Source organism: Haliotis cracherodii, unplaced genomic scaffold (assembly GCF_022045235.1).
Source record: "Haliotis cracherodii isolate W230 unplaced genomic scaffold, xgHalCrac1.p SCAF_2, whole genome shotgun sequence".
Lineage (NCBI taxonomy): Eukaryota > Metazoa > Mollusca > Gastropoda > Lepetellida > Haliotidae > Haliotis > Haliotis cracherodii.
Genome location: NW_027266275.1, coordinates 49289455 through 49311606, shown reverse-complemented (window position 1 = coordinate 49311606; position 22152 = coordinate 49289455). Strand labels below are relative to the sequence as shown.

The following is a 22152-nucleotide window of genomic DNA, read 5'->3' as shown; positions in this document are numbered from 1 at the left end:
GATGGTTCTATGTGGTGGGGAGAATGATGTGATAGTTCTATGTGGTGGGGAGATTGATGTGATTATTCTATGTGGTGGAGGGGATTGATTTGATGGTTTTATGTGGTGGGGAGAATGATGTGAGGGTTCTATGTGGTGGGGGAGAATGATGTGATAGTTCTATGTGGTGGGGAGATTGATGTGATTATTCTATGTGGTAGGGGGGATTGATTTGATGGTTTTATGTGGTTGGGAGAATGATGTGATGGTTTTATGTGGTGGGGAGATTGATGTGAAAGTTCTATGTGGTGGGGGAGATTGATGTGATGGTTCTATGTGGTGGGGAGAATGATGTGATGGTTCTATGTGGTGGGGGGATTGATGTGATGGTTCTATGTGGTGGGGAGAATGATGTAATGGTTTTATGTGGTGGGGAGAATGATGTGATGGTTCTATGTGGTGGGGAGATTGATGTGATGGTTCTATGTGGTGGGGGGGATTGATGTGATGGTTCTATGTGGTGGGGGAGATTGATGTAATGGTTCTATGGGGTGGGGGAGATTGATGTAATGGTTCTATGTGGTGGGGGGGATTGATGTGATGGTTCTATGTGGTGGGGAGAATGATGTAATGGTTCTATGGGGTGGGGGAGAATGATGTGATGGTTCTATGGAGTGGGGGAAAATGATGAGATGGTTCTATGGGGTGGGGAGAATGATGTGATGGTTCTAACTAGCTATAACTACTATTCCATCTACCATTAGAGGAAAGTTGCAATGAATATTTCACTATTCCCCGACAGGCTGTAAGTAATAGGAACTATATTTTCAACTTGACTTTAATTTGTGTCCCAAATGAGTTACTTACTTGAAAGGCAGTAGAATCCATGATAGCTAGCAGGATACGCACTGGCATTCTGGCCTTGTAGGAACGGTGTGCCCATAAACGATGTGCCCCTGCTGTGATGCCCAGGGCCGCAAATACGTACATGAAAGCACCTGTAGCAGATATGATCATTTCATCAGGACTGTCAGTCCTGTCTAACCAGAAGCATATGTACCGAAGCCTATGTCCATATGTCGGCTAGCCTAAATCAAAGCCTAGATTCTGCCTGTGCCTTTTCAAGTCTACTTTGTTTGCTCAATTGTGGCGCCACCCCATTTACAAAACGAGTTGTGTCAGATTGCTGTTCTTATTTTGAATGGCTCCACAAAGATGACTACAATAGACGACCTGGTCCATCAGGTAACGAAAAGATTGGAGACATGTGCGATAGTCCCCTCATTATTTTAGCACAGAAAAGTATGTATGAAATGGCAAGGGTGAAAACTAGATTTTTTATATAATTTAGTTGACACACTTGCCTCGGGAGCATGCTGAGGATGACATTGTTCTGGTTCCTCCCACAGCAAACTGATGGGGACACCACAGTTGATAATTCAACTACCTAAAGAACTACTACATGCTAATAATGATCACTGATAAACTTTTAAATAACATAGCTGAGGACAAGGGTGTCTTTAGTACACACTTTTTGGCACCATAGATATTTAATGTTAGCATCCTGCATTATATTCCACACTGTTCTACAGCATCATGCATCCTTGGTAAAACAGCAAGGGAGCTGATTACACCATCTGATGGCAGTGTGACAGTCTAATGTAGAGGACAGTGTGCTGCTGCATGTACTTACTCCACAGCAAGGTGTAGAGGTGGGCCTGGGGGATGAGTACCAGCGAGTACACTGCAGCCAGGTGCAGCATGGCAAACAACACTACATTCTTCCATACTATCTTCATAGGGGGACGTTTCTGAGCATGTGTTTCTGCTGTGATGACTGGCTCCACTTCAGAGGATCCAGTTAACATGTCCTCCGATGGAGTGGTTTCCATTATTACATTCTTGGGAGCCATATTGATGTTTTCCCGATGCTGCTACAACAGAAAATATGAGTGACTTGAGTGGGGTAAAAGTAATCAAGTGTGAACCAGCCAATTCAATGTTTTATCTTATGAGCAACATTTCATGTCAGGAACAATGTCACACAATCAACCAAGTCACTATTTGAGTTACAGGAGTAAAAAAAACATACCATCAGAAATTAAAACTTTCTTGCAGAAACACAACTAAAATATCTAAAGGTAGTTAACTTTCTAAAGGGCTACTGATCAAAAGTATGGTATATACAAAAAAATTCTCTGACCCCACTACAAATTCATTAAGGAGATGAAAGTCTTCTCAGAAGTTCATCCCCATACATATCACAGTTTGCATTATCACAATAAACAGCATTACTACACTGTGCCCTCAGCCTGTATTAAGGGCTACAGCTCACTGCATTTGTCTGTCTGTAATTAAAGTGGGAATGTTCAGGTGAACTGTTCTCTCAGAGTGGACACTGTTTAATTAATGTGTGATAATATGGGTACCTGATAGCTGAACACTTAACATGAATTTCATTGAATAAATTCATATTTTTATAAGTAATCCTTTGCGAGTGATAGGTATTAGATATTGTATATAAATATTTGATCACATGTATTTCCTTGTTAAGTCAATAAATACTACACTATATAGTTAAAATTCAATTATTAAAACCACCCGTCCCACACGATTTTAGATGTAAAAACTTATGCGAAACCTTTAAGGGTTTTTTTCACATATGTAGATTGATATAATTTTATAAAATGCCAAAATAAAGACTAAAGCATTGACACAAATGCGAAAATATAACAGCGGAACTCTGCGCTTTATGAAAACTGTAACATTGAGGAAGGTGTCCCGATTACAAAGGGAAACCACTCTCAACTAGAGTTTGAACTAAGATCAGCTCCCCCTGAGTTATCAATGACGTCACGGTCATTACTGTAGCCTGCCGACACCTTCCGTTTTTATCCTTTCCAAATTATCGAAAAGGTATGCTGTTTCACACTTCTTCAGCATGGACTCGGATAGAAATATATATAAGCTATCGACTCCAGTTATGTGCATCGTTGTCGCGATTAAGAACATTTTTGACGTAAAATCCTTGATGCGTTCTTCGTGTTTTCGAAGTGTTAATTTGAATCACTCAGTTTTACAAAATGAAATGTCAATGTTTGAACATAACGCAGACTAATGGTTTGTCAAAATATCTATGGAAAAGTATCCCGCCATCTTGGATGAAGATAAAATAAACTTACGACAGGTATGGGGCTATCTTAGATTTACGACAATCTTAAGATATCTTACGGCTACGATAGTTTTGAAAATATGCTACGATAGCCTACGATTTCCTTACGATATATTTACGCTAATTTCAGGGCTACGATCGTTTTGAAAATCTGGCCCAGTTCAGTATGTGTCTGGTAGACATGCAAAGTTTTGTAAGAAATTATTTAACTGTTTTTGAGTTACACTCTGGAAACGAACAGCACCCTAATAGAACCTAAGTCCAACTTGTTGCCATGGAAAAGTAAAAAATAAAAATTTATAAAATTCCTAATAAGCAAAAGGCACCAGTTCAGCATGAGTCTGATAGATATGCAAAGTTTCGTAGAGAAATATTTAACGGTTTCTGAGTTATGCTCCGGAAACGATTTCGGGACGCACGCACGCACGGACAGAACCCATTTCTATAATATCCCCCGCCAACTTCATTGGGGCCGGGGATAATAAGCATCCTGCCAGCAGGTAAGCAGTAAAGCATCAAGCATCGAACTCACTGATGCTGGTTCTGAGCAGTCTCAACGTTGTGAGGGGGAAGTAAGGTGGATGCATCAGATAACGTTCGTTGAACACTGAGAGAAAATTCAAACTTTCACGCTGAAGTATTAAATAAATTCAGTTACGCCAGGGTTTTACCTTGACCCCAAAAAATTGGCATCTCTGCGTCGCATAAAACCTTGAGTTATGCAAACTTATTTATTTTGTAATTTCAACCAACCCAAGGTAATTTGTTACTTTAGCATAAATATATCCAGTTGGCCTCACTGAACAGAACCCCCCTGTCCATCTGTCTGTGACCACCAACATGCACCAACATGCACTGACAAGGAAACAGGCAGTCAACTTGCTCATACATAAGAAACAGGGAAGCATGACAAATTAGTTATTAAAATACCTATTTATATTCTGAAAATAACAAGTTCAGCTTGTGAGACGTTATTCCACAAAACTCAAAATTTGCCAATAAAAGAAATACCTGAAACCACAATCTGCCAAGTTCCATTATTCTTAAAATGTAAATGAGAATTGTGTCTGCATAAGCTATCTGTATTTGCTTCCATAAGAATGTAATAACTGACTTAGGTTGAGTTTATTTCACTTCAACATCTGTATGTTTATGTAACACATAATGGCACTCCATGAATTAACCAATCACAACCTTTGTTTCAATGAGGCTCTATGACTAAATGCTAAATTAGGCCAATCCATTGTCAAGATTATCATGGTACACAAATACTCACACCAACAGGCTGGCAATTACCCACACAAATTTTGGGTGCTTCCAACTTAATCATAGTCTGCTAATGAAATCTCCTGACATGTACATGATATAAGCTACTGTCCATGGCATGCTGAATAGCAGATATTATCCCGTCTATGTCCACATAGCCACTTCAAATTCAATACATCTCACCCGACAATATGCAGCAGTATTGCTGATGGCACAGCATGTGAGCTGCGTCATGTCTCGCTGTCCCCATTGCAAGGTGGCCTATGTACAAAAGCCCCTTCAAAGATACTTAACAAAGAGCATTTCAATGCACTGCTGAAATGCTTGTGCCGTATTATAAACCTGTGCTGACATGAATTTACTTGGCATGATTGATAATACATTCCTTACCAGCAGTCAACACAGGAACATGATTCACCATGCTAACTTCACAACAGACTTCCTTACTGTCAAATTTGTAATATTTTTCCATAATTGTAAATCATGTCATCAAAAATGAAGTAATTATATTAAAAACATCTCATTAATTTTTGCTACACAACTTTGCTGCACCATTCCTCTGACACTTTCACAACATTTTAAGCAGTGTTTCAATAGTTTTCAGTACAAAACACAATCATAACTATATGACATACTCAAGTGTATTTTCACAAACAAGTGTCTAATAGACTTTCAAATTACTCCAGAATAATTTAAATCTCATTAAAACCTGATCTTACTCCTGAACAATTCCTCTCTGCATGATCTGCCCAACCCACTGAAGGAGACTGAATCAGGTAAACCCTTAGCAAACTTTGACTGTGCAACTTAAATAGGATGCATGAATTTTTTAATCAATCAGATGTCAGCACTCTCAAGCAATTCAGTTTCTTTCAGATTCTGTAATTGCACTTTTAACAAAAGAACAATGAAACAAAACACAAACTAGCTGGCGCTCAGAAATGACAGGGCGTATCAAATATCAAAAACACACACAGAGAAGCTTTATTATTTTCCATTTGGAACTTCTTGTTTATGTTTGTTTCAAGATACAGAAATCAGATATAGTGCTCTTATTGTATCACTTGCTTGTATCCAGAATTACAAAGCATCAGCAATTAGGGTGGTTGGAAAGGGCACCTGATGTGACATATAAAGGGCTTGTCAAATCATCACACAGATAAGGCATCAGGGTAAATGATTGGAATTTAATTAGGTTGGAACAATTTTGGATGGACATGAGCATGTATGTTAGGACTCGGTCAGCGTGTTCAGTCAAAGACTTGTTAAATATTTGCCATATTATTGTTGAAATTGCTTTTTTTAAAGAAATGTTTAGAAAACCACTGTGAAAGTATCCTAAGTTACCTCCCTTTCACTTCAACCAATCACAATACAACTAACAGTAGCGTTCTTCCCTATTGACCAATCACAATTCTTTTCACACTTTCACCCACATCTATATCTCTACACACTGCATTTACACACCAAAAAATTTAGTTCTTACAAAAGCATAGAGCCCTGTGTAAAGTTGTGGCCACCCTGATTTCTCCCAGTATTCATCATGCTAAATCTGTGACAATGTGTGAAGCAATAGGCAGACAGTTATATGAAAGCTGTTGGTAGTAAACATCAACAACTGATAATGTCAGCATTTATAGTAAATAATGTGGCTAAAAATATCTAACTAATGCAAAGTTTTGACATGTTGAAATGGCAGTCAGTCAAGATTCAATATACGACTAGCTACTGAAAACAATAAAATATGCAAATCCTCATTGTATGTCAACCAAGTGAAAGTCGTTACAAAATGATCGTCCAGACTTTGAGGGTTTGGCAGATCCGCTCGAATAATCTGCATCGGTCGACTGGCTGTCGTCACGCTTTCGCTTCTTGTCTGAAGTTACGTATCGTAGCATTTTGAGGATAATGAGGTACATCTTACTTACTTTGGAGATTTAAGGTACATCAATGATGCAAGGTATTTATGTACAGTTGTAAACACCTTTCACTCAAATTAACAAGGTGTTCTCAGTAATTAATCCTCGATTAATCAGTGTCAACTCAGTTTATTGCCTATTACAGTGATTGACCGCTTGGACTATCATGTAGGTACGATGTATTTACAGCAATGAAAACAAGCAAAGCTTGTCAGTGTAGATAATCTTACAATCTTACAACTGCAGACAGAAACTATCCTAACTGTTGATCATGTCCGGTCAAAATTTAAGAATGTCCGGACAATACTTTTTAAAATGTCAGGACAGAAAAATTTAAATGTCCGGTAAGCAATATATTAAACCGGACATTTGAGATTCCCAATCGGAATGTCCGGCGCATATGACGGTTTCCGGACCCCTGATGTTGACATGTGCATCACATAATCAGGATAATACCCACAAATATCAATACTTAAAAAACCTGCGGATAGAAAGCCATAAATGGTTGGAATGGGACAAGCAATATTTACAATCAAACAAAACAAGAAAACAGTTTTGTCCACCATCCCCCGCCATGGGGCACATTAGAAATTTGTTAGTTCATATAGTTGTAAATTTACACGGAAAAAGGGAAGGTAACTCCAGTTTGCTGCCATGGAAACAGCCAAAGTATGTTCGGTGAAATACAAAAACATCAAAAGGCACCAGTTCAGCATGTGTTTGACACATGTGCAAAGTTTCATAATGAATTTCAAGGTTTCCGAGTTATGTTCAGAAAAGGAACAGACAGCAGCCATTTCCTTATCCCACTCCCACCACGTGGTGGGGGATGATAAGCAATACAGAGTTAGACACATAGAATTTTAAACCCTGTTGCCTCAACAAAACTATTAGAATTGAGTGTATGGTAAAGACTTCAATGGTTAAAAAGTAATACTAATCAGTTTGAAATGGGTGCATGGATGGCAAACTCCCAGTCTACAATTGCAGCAAATGAAACTTCACAGGTGTCCACACGTCACTATATTTTGCTGATGCTTGCAAATGATAAAGTGATGTCTAATAATATAGCTCCTTCCTACTGTTTGGATGAAGGCAGTTGTAGGTGCAACAGCCAGCAGCTGGACCACATGCAAAGAAGGTAGTAATATTGTACTACATTTCTCATTACTAGTACAATTAAAACAGCTTGAGTCTTCATGAAGCAAACAATGACTGTCCCCAATTCACCTGTACTAGCACAAAAGTTTAATGTAGGATACCAAACTTAATCTTTATGTGTTGAGACATATGCCTGGCAAATCCAAGTGTGTCATGGCAGTCCGAGTTGCCTGCTTTTTGTCTAAATTTGCCCTGACAGTGAAAACTTTCTTGTGGTTAAAAACAGGATCAAACTGTTTAATTAGTTTAGTTACAATATACAACATTGAGAAATCATTTGCTTGATTATGTCAGATGGACAATTTGCAGGGCCATTAACCCCCCATCCCTAAACAGTAGGAATAAAGTTTTTATCTGACATCAAACTTTTGAACAGGTCCCTAAAAGGTCCAGAGATATATCTGCAAAAAGGTGACATGCAAGGGACAATCCTAATGTACTTGACACAGTTTTTCTTTCCTCGTGGGTCATGTACAGAATAAACAACTGCAATTAGCTCACTGTCTCAGGCCACCGTCACTGATTACATGGTTGGAATACTGGTAGGTTATTCAGCATGTTCGGTTAAAATACAAAAGTCCAAAGATGAGCTGTATAATTTAGTCAACCGGTTTCACAAATGTGATTTTCAAGAGTACATTTATACCAATGTCACATTGCAATCTAACATTGTGACGTCACAATAAGACGCATAACATTGTGTGGGTCATGCGTATGACACAAATAGAAATACAGAAATAAGTATGTAGTGGCAGGAAAATGTACAATAATCGTATGAAATACTTCAATTGTTTGAGGTCATTTAATTTTGGTATGGAAGTATTAATAAAATAACTTTCTTTTATCTTTCTCAGTGCATCATTTTCACATTTATAAAACAGGAATATTACAAAATTTGGTGTTTTATTCGAGGCACATAGATCAATGTGTTGACCGATCATGTTAGTTACAATATAAAACACTACCAGCATAGAAATATCCAGGATTCCAAGCAAGGTGCCTGTACCAGGCAAATCAAGAAAAGCATCTCTCCAAACTCTCAATGCAATAATTTAAAATCAACTATTAAATTCTTTCCTCTGCTTTTTTGTCCTGCTGTCAATGAAATATAAGTTGCCTTTGAAATTATATAACATTAGTCAGAATTAAAATACCACAAGCTGTAAATTTAATTTGGGAATTGGTAGAGACATTTGTTGCAGACAGTTAAATATAGGCTTCTGAGAATGCCAAGATAAAAAGTAAGTACCTACAGATCAGATCACCACCAACACATCCTGGCACAGCTAAGGGACAACACTACACAGCTTCACCAGCACATCCTGGCACAGCTAAGGGACAACACTACACAGCTTCACCAGCACATCCTGGCACAGCTAAGGGACAACACTACACAGCTTCACAAGCACATCCTGGCACAGCTAAGGGACAACACTACACAGCTTCACAAGCACATCCTGGCACAGATAAGGGACAACACTACACAGCTTCACAAGCACATCCTGGCACAGCTAAGGGACAACACTACACAGCTTCACCAGCACATCCTGGCACAGATAAGGGACAACACTACACAGCTTCACAAGCACATCCTGGCACAGATAAGGGACAACACTACACAGCTTCACAAGCACATCCTGGCACAGCTAAGGGACAACACTACACAGCTTCACAAGCACATCCTGGCACAGATAAGGGACAACACTACACAGCTTCACAAGCACATCCTGGCACAGATAAGGGACAACACTACACAGCTTCACAAGCACATCCTGGCACAGATAAGGGACAACACTACACAGCTTCACAAGCACATCCTGGCACAGCTAAGGGACAACACTACACAGCTTCACCAGCACATCCTGGCACATCTAAGGGACAACACTACACAGCTTCACCACCAGTGCACCATCACCAATGACAGCTGTGGCAACCTATTCTCCCTGGTTCATTTTCCATACTTCAAATGTAAGTGAAGGTAATACAACACTACGTTCTACCTGCCCCCAAAATAGAGTAATCCTTAAACAGGGTCACTTTCCCTATTATATAAATTAGGAGAATAAAATAAAAATTAAAAGAAACCAAAAATGAAGCACTATATTATATTATAGTTTGGGCTTGTACAAGTCCAAATTTACTACCTGGGTACCCAATCTCCTATTACCCAACCCTACCCATCGTAGGTCTCAAGAGATAGGTACAAAATGTCTGATTGGGAATATGTTGACTGTAGCCCTGGCAAAATTTATTTAGATACACATATTAAACAATCTGGTCATGCATACACTGAAGGTGACTAAGTTTTATCTTTATTCAAACATATGAAAAGACTGAAAGAATGGGTGCATAGTCAGAAAGAAATGCAAACATTAGTGACTTGTAGTGTAACCATAGAGTTCTAGATAATTTTTGTCATTAAACAGTATATTCCGTGAGTTACCCGTCATAGCCCTTATCCTAGTCAAATTATTATGCACCTACTAGAGCTGGGATGGGTAACTCAGGTTGGGTTGGTTCTGTGTAGGACCTGGGTATCCACAGGAATACCAGGACCCATGGTTTAGGCACATGATATGCCGTTTAATGACAAAAATTCCCTGTAACTCCATGGTTACACTACAAGTCACTAATCTTCCCATTTCTTTCTGACTATGCATACATTCCTTCTAACTTTTATATCTTTGAATAGATAAAGATTCAGTCATCTTCAGTGTATGCATGACCAGATCGTTTTATATGTGTATCTTAATACTTTCTGCCAGTACTCCAGTCAAACAACTTGACATTTTGCACCCATCTCTCCAATGAGACCTACAGCTGGCACTCAGTCAGGGTTGGTTAATAAATAGGGGGTTGGTTAATTAATAGGGGGTTGGTCAATAGGGGGGTTGTCACCCAGGTAGTAAATTTTGACTCATCCCAGCCATAACAGCAATTGGTAGTTGACATTCTAGGCCAGCAAGTACAAAGTCCAATAAGGAGGTGAGCAAATGCTTCAATGTGTACCATCACAAACTGACAGTGCATGGTGCTTGTCTATGTCAAGTCGATCTAATTCATCATATCAAAATATCATTAGGACAGTCGGATATTAACATTATTAACATTTCAAACCTCAATGAAATGAATTAGCCTATATATATATCAATTTAACTCATCCTACAGACACTTAAAAACACGTAACCAGTTTTAGCAGAGAAGCATGCTGAACCGGATAACGAATGCACGCTCCACAGTAGAGAATCTGCCTTTTGTTTCCCAATGAGATATTCTCGTGTGCGTATCGCCATTCCACGTCGAGATGTTTGCAGGAAATCTTACTTCGAAGCGGTCAGAAACACGGGCTGGAGTCCGTCCGCTGGTACTTTGTGTTAGTCGGCTCGGTGTATTAGCACACAGGCTCGCCTTGTAATAATATGCTAATATCCACACCAATCTAAATCTCGATGCAGGCAACATGACAATGAGGAAGAGAGATGTGAGTTAGGGACAGTCTGTTTCAAACAACAAGCTATAAAACAATAATGGAAGGAGATAATTACCTATTTATGCAAGCGTTGTATCTGGTTAGGCAATGTTAGCGAGTATGTCTTCATGGACAGTAGGAGCCTGTCTACATCCGATTCTCCCCTTCTGCACAAAGAGGTCAAATGTAGTTCTTCCTCCGTCCAGTACTCACTAGCAATTTGTTAGTGTTGATATGTTCACCAAGGAAAAATATTAATCTGAGCGAAGGCATGTGCTACCCACGATTGTCACGTGGCGTACCGGTAAGATCGTGCGGCGTGTTTACAGGCGCAGTGTCAGCTGATGACATTTGTTAATGGCGTGATCTCATGGTGTGACGTAGTTGGGGCACCGTAAGGAGTGGAGAACTCAGGTACAATTGTACGTTTGCTTCCTATTTTAAACATGTCTCTATCGCGATCGATTTAAGTCTGTAGAACTCTTATCAGCGTTTTTTAAAAGGAAACAGAAACGCTTTGCTTTCTAAGATGATATTTTTTTATGTTTGTGGAACAACCATTTGCAAGTTCATTGCAGATAGCGATACTGGATAGGCCTAATAATCGCGTAAAATGTTTTTCGTAACCATATGGATCGTTTTAAACTGGGTATTGGTTCAGTTCTTATTTGGATAAAATATGTTTTTAAACTGTGCAGACATCAGATTGCGGTCAAAAGTTATTAATAGAATAGTAACCTTTATCCGATCATGCACCCATCTTGTGAACCACCCCATGCAATGATCCTGATGTGACCTCGAAGGGTCAAGGTGAGATTTGGGGAAATCCCTGTTCTATATTTATGGTAACACTTATCATCGTACGAACAGATTCGAAATAGATGCAACTCTACAGAGGGTGCGAGCAAGTAAACTAGATTCTAATTTTCACATAGAATGTCAGGGGCACAACCAGGCTAATTGTAAGTGTAAGCAAAACCAATTTTCCAAACGCGCAAGGGATCGAGGGTTTGGTGACATATGCTGCCGAATCGATATTACTTTATGTGTTTTTACACACCACACCAATCTAAATCTCGATGCAGGCAAGTATAGTTACATATGAAATTTTCATACAACTATACTTACGAGTATTTCTTCAATTTATGTCCTAAAGGTTTCGTTACTTCGTTACTGATATCTCAATGCAAGATGAACTGAAAATACAACAAATGTTTTGTTTTTTTGGGTACTTTTTAAATTCAACTTTGAAATGAACACTGACCTCACCTTTAGACCTTGGTCACAACAATGAAATACTTATTTAAATATAAAGTCACCAAGTCATTTACAGAATCGCAGAATCTTGATTTACGAATTAACGTTGAAGTGTTTGTGACAAATAGCCTTTCAATCTTTGTTGACGGTCTACATTAAAACAACTGCAACGTGTCGTCTATAGGGGACATAACTTATACAACTTGATAAACCAACTACCACGAAAATCCTAAAGTGCGTAAAGATTCCGGTTTTCAAGTTAGACAGTAAATATCATGTTAAACCCAATACAGTTTGAATTCATAATTTACTGTATAGATGGTAAATTAAGGTTACTTATTTCTTTATAAAATGTGCTTATTTTAGGTGTAAGTACTTGTTTTTCTGCTACAATGGTAGTTGTATATGTTATTGATTTGTCACCCTTTAAAATCTACAAAGTATTGCAAACAAATATCTAGTGATACTTGTCTCCAATATCATTAGATTCGCATAAGAAACATTTTCTCACATTTTCTAACAGGGGCATATGGTTCCACCGCCCCGACAGTTCAGACATTTTTTTCTTTACTTTCTTGAGAAAGCGCCCTGAAGGAATGTCTTCTTGGAAGAACGTTCTCGCCACTAAACATTAAGGGGCAGGTCATTTATTACAGGGGTTGATGGGTCAGAGGTTTTTATGCACCTAGGTACTGAAATTAATTCCCCTTTACTAATGCTTGTCGTTTTTTATGACCCTCCCCATGTCCTTGTACATTTTTTCATGACCCTCCCCGAAAAGACAAAATGCCTGATACGGGCATTCCATGCTTGAACGATGTGAAGCTGAAAGCAGTTAGAGCAGCCCACCAGTCCCCGCATGCATGCCCTAGCCATGCAGTACGACTGGTCACCTAAGTGCACTGCCGACATCACAGCGTGTGAGTTGGTCATGCGTCAGCATCATACTCTGTATGCGGACAGCTTGATGGAGTAAAGTGATATTCGACTTTGGACTTGTAAACCGACGCGAGAGCCTCCACCACAACAGCCCACTACTACGTCGAGGCAGTGATGGGCTAGCGACGTATCATATGATCTGTCTACCCGTACGCCTCGTTACACTTCAAATCCGTCTTACAATACAGGTGTTGGGGACTGGGACAGTCGGACAATACAGGTGTTGGGGCTGGGATAGTCGGACAATACAGGTGTTGGGGACTGGGATAGTCGGACAATACAGGTGTTGGGGACTGGGACAGTCGGACAATACAGGTGTTGGGGACTGGGACAGTCGGACAATACAGGTGTTGGGGCTGGGATAGTCGGACAATACAGGTGTTGGGGACTGGGATAGTCGGACAATACAGGTGTTGGGGACTGGGATAGTCGGACAATACAGGTGTTGGGGACTAGGATAGTTGGACAATACAGGTGTTGGGGGCATGGTAATCAAATTCGATAGTGTGAGTTTAAACATGAAATAGGCATCGGGAGGCAAATAGGCCTAATGTTTACCAGATCGAACATAAAAATGTGGGGTTTTTTCAGACTTACCTAGTCTGATCCAAGCTGTGAAATGAAGTCGGACTAGCCCGGACTAAGTGCGAGGGTGATAGAGCTCCGACGGACTGTAAAGACGGGCCAGAGATCTGCAGTTGACTGACTATACATACAACGCAGTGTGTTGAACTTTATATCCAGTGACAACCACGGGAAAACCCTGTTCGCGGTGGTATAACCCAATTATAATTATGTTGACATGAGTTCAAAGTCGAACTTCTGTGCTCTGCCACGGATATCGGGTCAGATAGCACTGGCGACAGACTTCAGTGTTGTGTTTGTGAGAACAACCGAAATATTAGTCAGTGGTTTATTTATTGTTTTGGTAACCACCTTTCCCCCCCCCCCCCCCCCCCCCCCCCCATAACCTTCTCTATTACACAGTGGGATTCTCTGCACGCACTGTCTGACCGCTTGTCAGCTTACACTTGTGTGGGTTACTTGTCAGGGAGTAACAGATGCAACATGTAGGAGGAACATGCATAGTTCTATAAAAGTGGTCAGAAAATATTATGTGTGGGTATAAAAAAACCAATGTCTGCCTCAGACATAGGTATTACGCTAGCTAGGTGATCGGGATATTGCATTTGCTCTGTTTTTGTGACTCACCATGAAAATCTTGATATTTCTTTTCATTTTCACTTTTATGAAACAAGAAAAACAAAATCATGAAATAAATTATACTTGTAAATTATACTGACCTATCTTGTGTATGATAGAAAATGAAAATAAGAGGCTAGTGTCTGCGGTATTGCTTAAAATGTTACTCCACCCCAGAAACAATCCCACTTGAACGAAAACTGGATAAGTGTTTAACAAAATAGCGTTTCTGCCTTTGTATCAACCTTTGCGGCAGTGACAGGTATATGTGTAACACTTGGTAACAGATAGATGTGTAACACATAGTAACAGATAGATGTGTAACACATAGTAACAGATAGATGTGTTATATGTAGTAACAGATAGATATGTTATATAGAGTAACAGATAGATGTGTTATATATAGTAACAGATAGATGTGTTACATATAGTAACAGACAGATGTGTCACATATAGTAACAAGTAGATGTGTTATATATAATAACAGATATGTGTGTCACATATAGAAACAGATGGAGTGAGTTATGTTTAACGCCGCTTGTAACAGTATTCCAGTTATATCGCGGCGTGTCAGCTTAATGTGGGAGGAAGGCCCGAAGTGATGCAGGTCTCAGGCGTTTACCACTTCGGTGAAACCCACGAGCACGGGTATGGTGCTGACAAACCTAGAAACATAATCGAGGCGAACCGTGATTCGAACCCACAATCATAGGTTTCTGGCGTGGACAAAGGGACGCATCTCTGCACAGCGAATAGCGACGGGCCACCCGTGCCCCCTTGAAACAGATGGATGTGTAACATGTAGTAACAGTTGGTAACATATAGTTACAGAAATATGTTTAACATAGTAACAGATAGATGTTTAACATATAGTAACAGATGTATGTGTTACACATAATAACAGACAGATGTGTTACATATAGTTACAGATAGATGTGTTACATATAGCAACAGACAGAAGGTTAACATATAGAAACAGATAGATGTATTACATATAGTGACAGATAGTTCTGTTCCATATAGTAACAGATTGATGTGTAACATATAGTAACAGAAATATGTGTAACAGAGTAACAGATAGATGTTTACCATATAGTAACAGATATATGTGTTCCATATACTAACAAACAAATGTGTTATATATAGTAACATAGAGAGGTGTTGCATATTGTTACAGACAGATGTGTAGCATATAGTAAGAATTAGATGTGTTACATATAGTAACAGATAGATGTGTTACATATAGTAACAGATGTATAAGATATAGTAACAGGTAAATGTGTAACATATAGTAACACATGGATGTGCTACATAAACTAACAGGTAGATGTTTTTCATATGGTAACAGATGTGTAAAATATAGTTGTGACAGGTATATGTGTAACAAAGAGTAACATATAGATGTGTAACATATAGTAACAGATAGATGTGTTCCTTATAGTCACATATAGATATGTAACATATAGAAACAGATAGATGTGTTACAGAAAGTAACAGGTAGATGAGTTACGTATAGTAACAGATTGATGTGTAACATATTGTAACAGGTAGTCACAGGGTTAGAAACTACCAGTTTTCGGCCACTAGTCCTTATAATGATAACATAAAGCAAAACCCTTAAAAAGGGCAAATTTTTACTAGTCCTTATGATACCTTTACCATTGGGCCGTTTGGCAAGGACTATATGACTAGTGCCAATTTCTAACGCTGGGTAGATAGGTTCAGTACTGTAACAGGAAGATGTATTACATAAAGTAACAGATAGAAGTGTTGCATATAGTAACATATAGATGTGTTACATGTTGTAACAGGTAGATGTGTTACATATAGTAACAGATTGATGTCTAACATATTGTAACAGTTGGATGTGTTCGTATTGTAACAGGTAGATGTGTTACATAGAGTAACAGGTAGATTTGTTGTATATAGTAACAGATAGATGTGTTACAAAGAGTAACTGGTAGATATGCCATATATAGTTACAGATTGACGTGTAACATATAGTAACAGGTAGATGTTTTACATATAGTAACAGATTGATGTGTAACATATTGTAACAGGTAGATGCGTTGTATATATAGTAACAGATAGATGTATTACAAATAGTAACAGGTAGATGCGTTACATATAGTGACGGATGGGCGTTACATATAGTAACAGGAAGATGTGTGACACAAAGTAACAGATAAATGTGTTACATGTAGTAACAGGAAGATGTGTTACACATAGTAACAGATAGATGTGTTACATATACTAAAAGACAGATGTGTAACATATAGTAACAGATATTGTGTCCACACGGGTGAGGTATGTCATATCACATAAGGCTGTGCTGTACACACGGGTGCGGTATGTCATATGACATAAGGCTGTGGTGTACACAGTGGGGAGGTATGTCATATCACATAAGGCTGTGGTGTACACATCGGGTATTTTTCTTAAATCAGATAACGCACTGTTGTCTACCCCGGGAAGGTATGTCATATCACTTACGGCTGTGGTGTACATACTGGGGAGGTTTCCTTATCAGATAAGGCTGTGCTGTAACACAAAGGGGAGGCATATCCTATCACTTAAGGTTGTGGTGTACACACGGGTGAGGTATGTCATATCACATAAGGCTGTGGTGTACACACGGGTGAGGTATGTCATATCACATAAGGTTGTGGTGTACACACGGGGGAGGTATATCATATCACATAAGGCTGTGCTGTACACACGGGGGGGGGTATGTCATATCACTTAAGGTTGTGGTGTACACACGGGTGAGGTATGTCATATCACATAAGGCTGGGCTGTACACACTGGGGAGGTATGTCATATCACTTAAGGCTGTGCTGTACACACTGGGGAGGTTTCTTAAATCAGATAAGGCTCTGCTGTACACACAGTGGAGGTATGTCATATCACATAAGGTTGTGGTGTACACACGGTGGAGGTATGTCATATCACATAAGGTTGTGGTGTACACACAGTGGAGGTATGTCATATCACATAAGGTTGTGGTGTACACACGGTGGAGGTATGTCATATCACATAAGGCTGTGATGTACATACTGGGGAGGCTTGTCATATCACAAAAGGTTGTGTTGTACACTCGGGGGAGGTATATCATATCACATAAGGCTGTGCTGTACACACGGGGAAGGTATGTCATGTCACTTAAGGCTGTGGTGTACACACGGGGGAGGCATGTCATATCACATAAGGCTCTACTGTACACACAGTGGAGGTATGTCATATCACATAAGGCTGTGGTGTACATACTGGGGAGGTATGTCATGTCATTTAAGGCTGTGGTGTACACACGGGGGAGGTATGTCATGTCACTTAAGGCTGTGCTGTACACACGGGGGAGGTATGTCATGTCACTTAAGGCTGTGGTGTACACACGGGGGAGGTATGTCATGTCACTTAAGGCTGTGGTGTACACACGGGGGAGGTATGTCATGTCACATAAGGCTCTGCTGTACACACGGTGGGGGTATGTCATATCACACAAGGCTGTGGTGTACACACGGGGGAGGTATATCATATCACATAAGGCCGTGATGTACACACTGGGGAGGTATGTCATGTCACTTAAGGCTGTGGTGTACACACGGGGGAGGCATGTCATATCACATAAGGCTGTGGTGTACACACTGGGGAGGTTTCTTAAATCACATAAGCAGTAAGAGAAAATAGCCAGCATGCCAACCCACGGAGAAGCAACCATTTACTGTTCATTCACACCCAAACCGTTGGAAAGTATCATGCTAAAATTAACCCTACGGTGATGGTGGCAGACCTCCTGTCACAACCATTCAGGGAACTTTACATGTGTATCCGCCATCTCAGGAACGATAATGTCACTGTCTCGGCATCAGCTGAGGCAGTCATCCTGCCAGTCGCAGGACACGACCAGACGTCATGCTGACACTGCAACGCTGGTAGGACAGAAACTGGCAAAGAGTCATGATCACAGGAGAGAGAAGATTCAAGCTTATCCTAGCAGATGGAAGAATTTGTGTCAACATCCGACGAGGAGAACATTGTTGCAATCTGTAGCTCTGTCAATGCGGTATCATTAGTAGCCCTGCCAATGAGGCATCATTAGTCCTATCAATTCAGCATCTGTAGCCGAGTCAAGACAGATCTGGTGATTTTGGAAGGAAACATCACTGGACATCATGACATTGACCAATCACTCTGTCCTGTTGTTGTGCCGTTCTTGCAGCAGAACAGGACATACCCTGTCTCAGCAATATAGCATTGCGCCTTGGCCAGCACAATCACCAGACTTATCACCTATAGAACTCTGTGGGATCATATTGACCATCAAATTATAGCACGCACAGGGCGCCCTTTGAACAAGGATCAGTTAGCACGGTCCCTCTGAGAAGAATGGTGTTGAATCCTATTTCTTGTGATCATTCGTATTAGATATTCTTCTCATGGTCGACTTCGGGCGTGCATTGATTATCGTGGTGGGCATACACAATACTGACTGATAATCAGACATTCTGAAGGATTAAAGGGCGTTTCATGTGTTGATTTCAGTATTGATGCTTGATCGAATACTTAACAACTGACCCCATCCTGTAAACCCTGGACATAATACCTTGTTTTTTGTCCTAGTTCATGGCATAACTTTTAATGATGTTGATATATAATTCATGTCTTTAGACAATACAGGTATGTTTATGTTTTTGTCCCAGTAATAGTGAATGATGCTAAATAGGCATATCACATCACAGTCAACAGCTGTTTCAGTAATGTGGAGTCAATAACCTTGCCCAAGGATAAGATACAGTTGCTTGCATATGGCATCTTGCAAAGGAAGATTTGAAATGATTATTACTAGATAAGTGTAACAGGCATACTGTCGTCCATACTGTATATCATGCTCAGGTCTCGATGTCAAAGATTATATACAGAATACTCTGTATTGAAGAGGATGGCCATATTGCGGTCAAGACATTTTGGGTCGGGGGGTGAGATTTATTTTTCGAACAGATGGAGGCTGAGTGTTTTATTTAAATATAATTATAAACCATTTTCTGCATCAGAAAACAGTGAGGCATTCTGTCAGTCCGGGGTAAACTGTTGAAGCAATGAAATAATGCAAGCCAATCTTATTTATCAGCCTTTCTTTAATTTCACATGAAAAGTCCTAAACAAGTGTAGCATTCAAATCTTAAGAAATAGTTTTCATACTACGATGGACTTCAATGTAATAAATGTGGAGAAACGCCTACATTTGCAGCACACAGACATCTCTGATAGAAACGCCTACATTTGCAGCACACCGACATTTTTGACAGGCCTCTACCACGGATCTATAATTATTATACATCCGTTCTTTACTTATGATTGAAGAAGAAATAATCTTCAGAATAAAGCATCTGATTTTCCAATTTTACTTTTATATCAACATTTCCTCTTACATCTGATTTCATGGCTTTTTATTCTCACAAGATCTTTGAGGAAAATACCAAATGAAAATCTACCATGCGTCTATCAACCAATCAGTTACTCAGTTGAACTATACATACGAGTCATTATACTTTGAAATAAGAAATTTGCCCATATTATTCTCCCCTTTATAAAGTGTGACCCATAATTAAGTGCTTTGAGTCATCGCAGGTGTTAATTTATTGATCCATTTCTTTCCAAATTCTGATACTCATTCTCTTAAAATTGTAGTAAATTACGGTGATTTGTAACAAACAATAAATCATACTGACTACCCCACAAGATGATTATGATTCATAAATCTAGGTAAACGATAGTTTTGGCAACATATATTATGTTGACAAGTTATTTCCCTTACAACCCATGCACTATCCTGATTTAGCTACATATCCTGATTTTCATTCAACAATACTTCAAGACACCTTGTACACTGGAGCCGTTTCGTGACAGATATAGGGTCAGTTGTGCACTTTGTAAAAAAAGCAAGAAACTTTGCCGGTTGAGTTAATGACATTCCAAATATTTTCAGATATGGGGTCACCCAAAATTCCAATATGGCCGCTATGGAGGAATGAAATTCTACGATATCTCATGTTAACATGACCCAAAAACCTAAATATATAAAGAAAAATGAAGATGTTTACCCAAAACTACATCTGTAATTCTATCACAATAGACTATTCATGTTGATTTAGGTAATCTAAAGTGTGAAAAAAAATAAACATATGCATTTCTGCTTTTTCGGCTACTATGCTTGTCGTAATGGGCGCCTAACGCGGTCGGGTGGTCAGGCTCGCTGACTTGGTTCATGCATGTCATTGTATCCCAATTGCGTGGATCCATGCTCATGATGTCAATCACTGGATTGTCTGGTCGAGAATCGATTATTTACAGACCGCCGTCATATAGCTGAAATATTGGAGTGCGGCGGTAAACAACTAACAAACAAAAACACTTTTTCGGCATTATATCTTTAAGCCATACCAATATTGTATAGTCATATGGTGAATACAATGGCAACAACAGAATATTTTAAGAACACAATTTGTATCAATTGAAATATGCAGTAAATGGCAAGTGGTTTTGTTACGTTAGTGAAAATTAAATGCGATCACAGTTGCCACCACATGGTGTACCAATTAAAGGTGCCACAACACAGTCACACCTTGCTCTGCACCCCTCTCAGACTTACAACTGCATCTCAGAAGCTCTTGGCATGTCTTAGAAGCTTATGGTAGCGTAGTCCACGAGAGTTCAAAGGCATGTGCTACTGATATATCCCATCCTCTCTGGTTGGTGTGGAAAGGTCTGTTCGGCCTCCAGATTTCGTCGCCAACAGTGGCCAGCTTGAAATAAACTCTATTGATATGTTGGTACAATGCAGCTGATGTGGAAGAACGAAATCAATCTACCTGTCGTAATGAATACGTCTTTGGGTGCCTCATCAACTCTTGTACAGATACTGGCCCAATCATTCATTAATACCACAAAACACTGATTGACTGGTAACATGTTCATCACATCCTGTTTGGCTGGCACATCACCAATGAGATTAAAAGCCTCTGTTGCTTCATCATACACATTAGATGTTTCCACCGCTGTTTTGGGGGTGGCTTTGTTTGCCTTTTCCAGCAAAGAATGATGTTAGGTCACAGCCAGTAAAACAGTGAACATGCTTCCTCTGGTCCATGGAATCCGGCAAGGACATGAACAGCCAAACATCTTAATTGTTTGCCAGATCCAAAAGGTATCTATTCTGTCAAACAATGCAATGGCCAGGGCAATGCGTTCAGTATCAACTGTGCGAATAAAAATCCCATCATGACCTTGTCTGGCAGCATTAGACATGTGCAAAAAGAGTCTTCTGTTTGCTTCTTAAACTGAACATGGGTGCAGTTGATTGACAAAATCTGACCCTTTGTTCAATAGAACCTGTTTGCCGTGCTTCAAGTTTTTTCATTTCTTCATGGCGGGTATATTGGATTTGTTTGGGTGGCCTCATGTCTGAAAATATTTGGAATGTCATAACCTACAACTGTGCCAAGTTTAATGCTTTTATGACAAAGTGCACAAGTTTTAACGAAACGGCTCCACTACTAGTATTACGTCTATATTATCATGTTATAGCAAATATGATTTTGATAAGTTTATAATCAAATATTTTAATCATGACATAAATAAAAATTTAAACCCACAATCATTCCATGTAAATGCCTATATGCATTTATGTATGTTAATACATATAACAGATTTTACTTTTATATGATTTTATAGTTATGCATGTAATCTAACACCAATACACGTGCACAAGTACACAAAGAAATCAAATA

At 39.4% G+C, this 22152-nt stretch overlaps 2 protein-coding genes across 9 annotated transcripts in view; one reads left to right on the top strand and one right to left on the bottom strand.

Moving 5' to 3' along the window:
• LOC139468167 (stearoyl-CoA desaturase 5-like) overlaps positions 1 to 13893 on the bottom strand; it is a 19893-nt gene extending 6000 nt beyond the window's left edge. Inside the window, exons 1-4 of one of the 7 annotated variants that reach the window (XM_071249964.1) lie at positions 13760 to 13893; positions 12095 to 12162; positions 1673 to 1913; positions 847 to 977 (exon numbers count right to left, since the gene is read on the bottom strand). In XM_071249964.1, the coding sequence (XP_071106065.1) occupies positions 847 to 977; positions 1673 to 1892 (351 nt within the window). In that variant the 5' untranslated portion in view covers positions 1893 to 1913; positions 12095 to 12162; positions 13760 to 13893. Of the gene's footprint in view, positions 1 to 846; positions 978 to 1672; positions 1914 to 10821; positions 10960 to 11042; positions 11346 to 12094; positions 12163 to 13759 lie in introns of those variants that run through there. The other 6 variants (XM_071249961.1, XM_071249959.1, XM_071249963.1 and 3 more) reach the window with 6 other exon arrangements.
• LOC139468166 (spermine oxidase-like) overlaps positions 11268 to 22152 on the top strand; it is a 27778-nt gene continuing 16893 nt past the window's right edge. The window contains exon 1 of one of the 2 annotated variants that reach the window (XM_071249956.1): positions 11268 to 11380. The gene's annotated coding sequence lies outside the window, so the exon portion shown is untranslated. Of the gene's footprint in view, positions 11389 to 22152 lie in introns of both variants that reach the window. The other variant, XM_071249955.1, reaches the window with a different exon arrangement.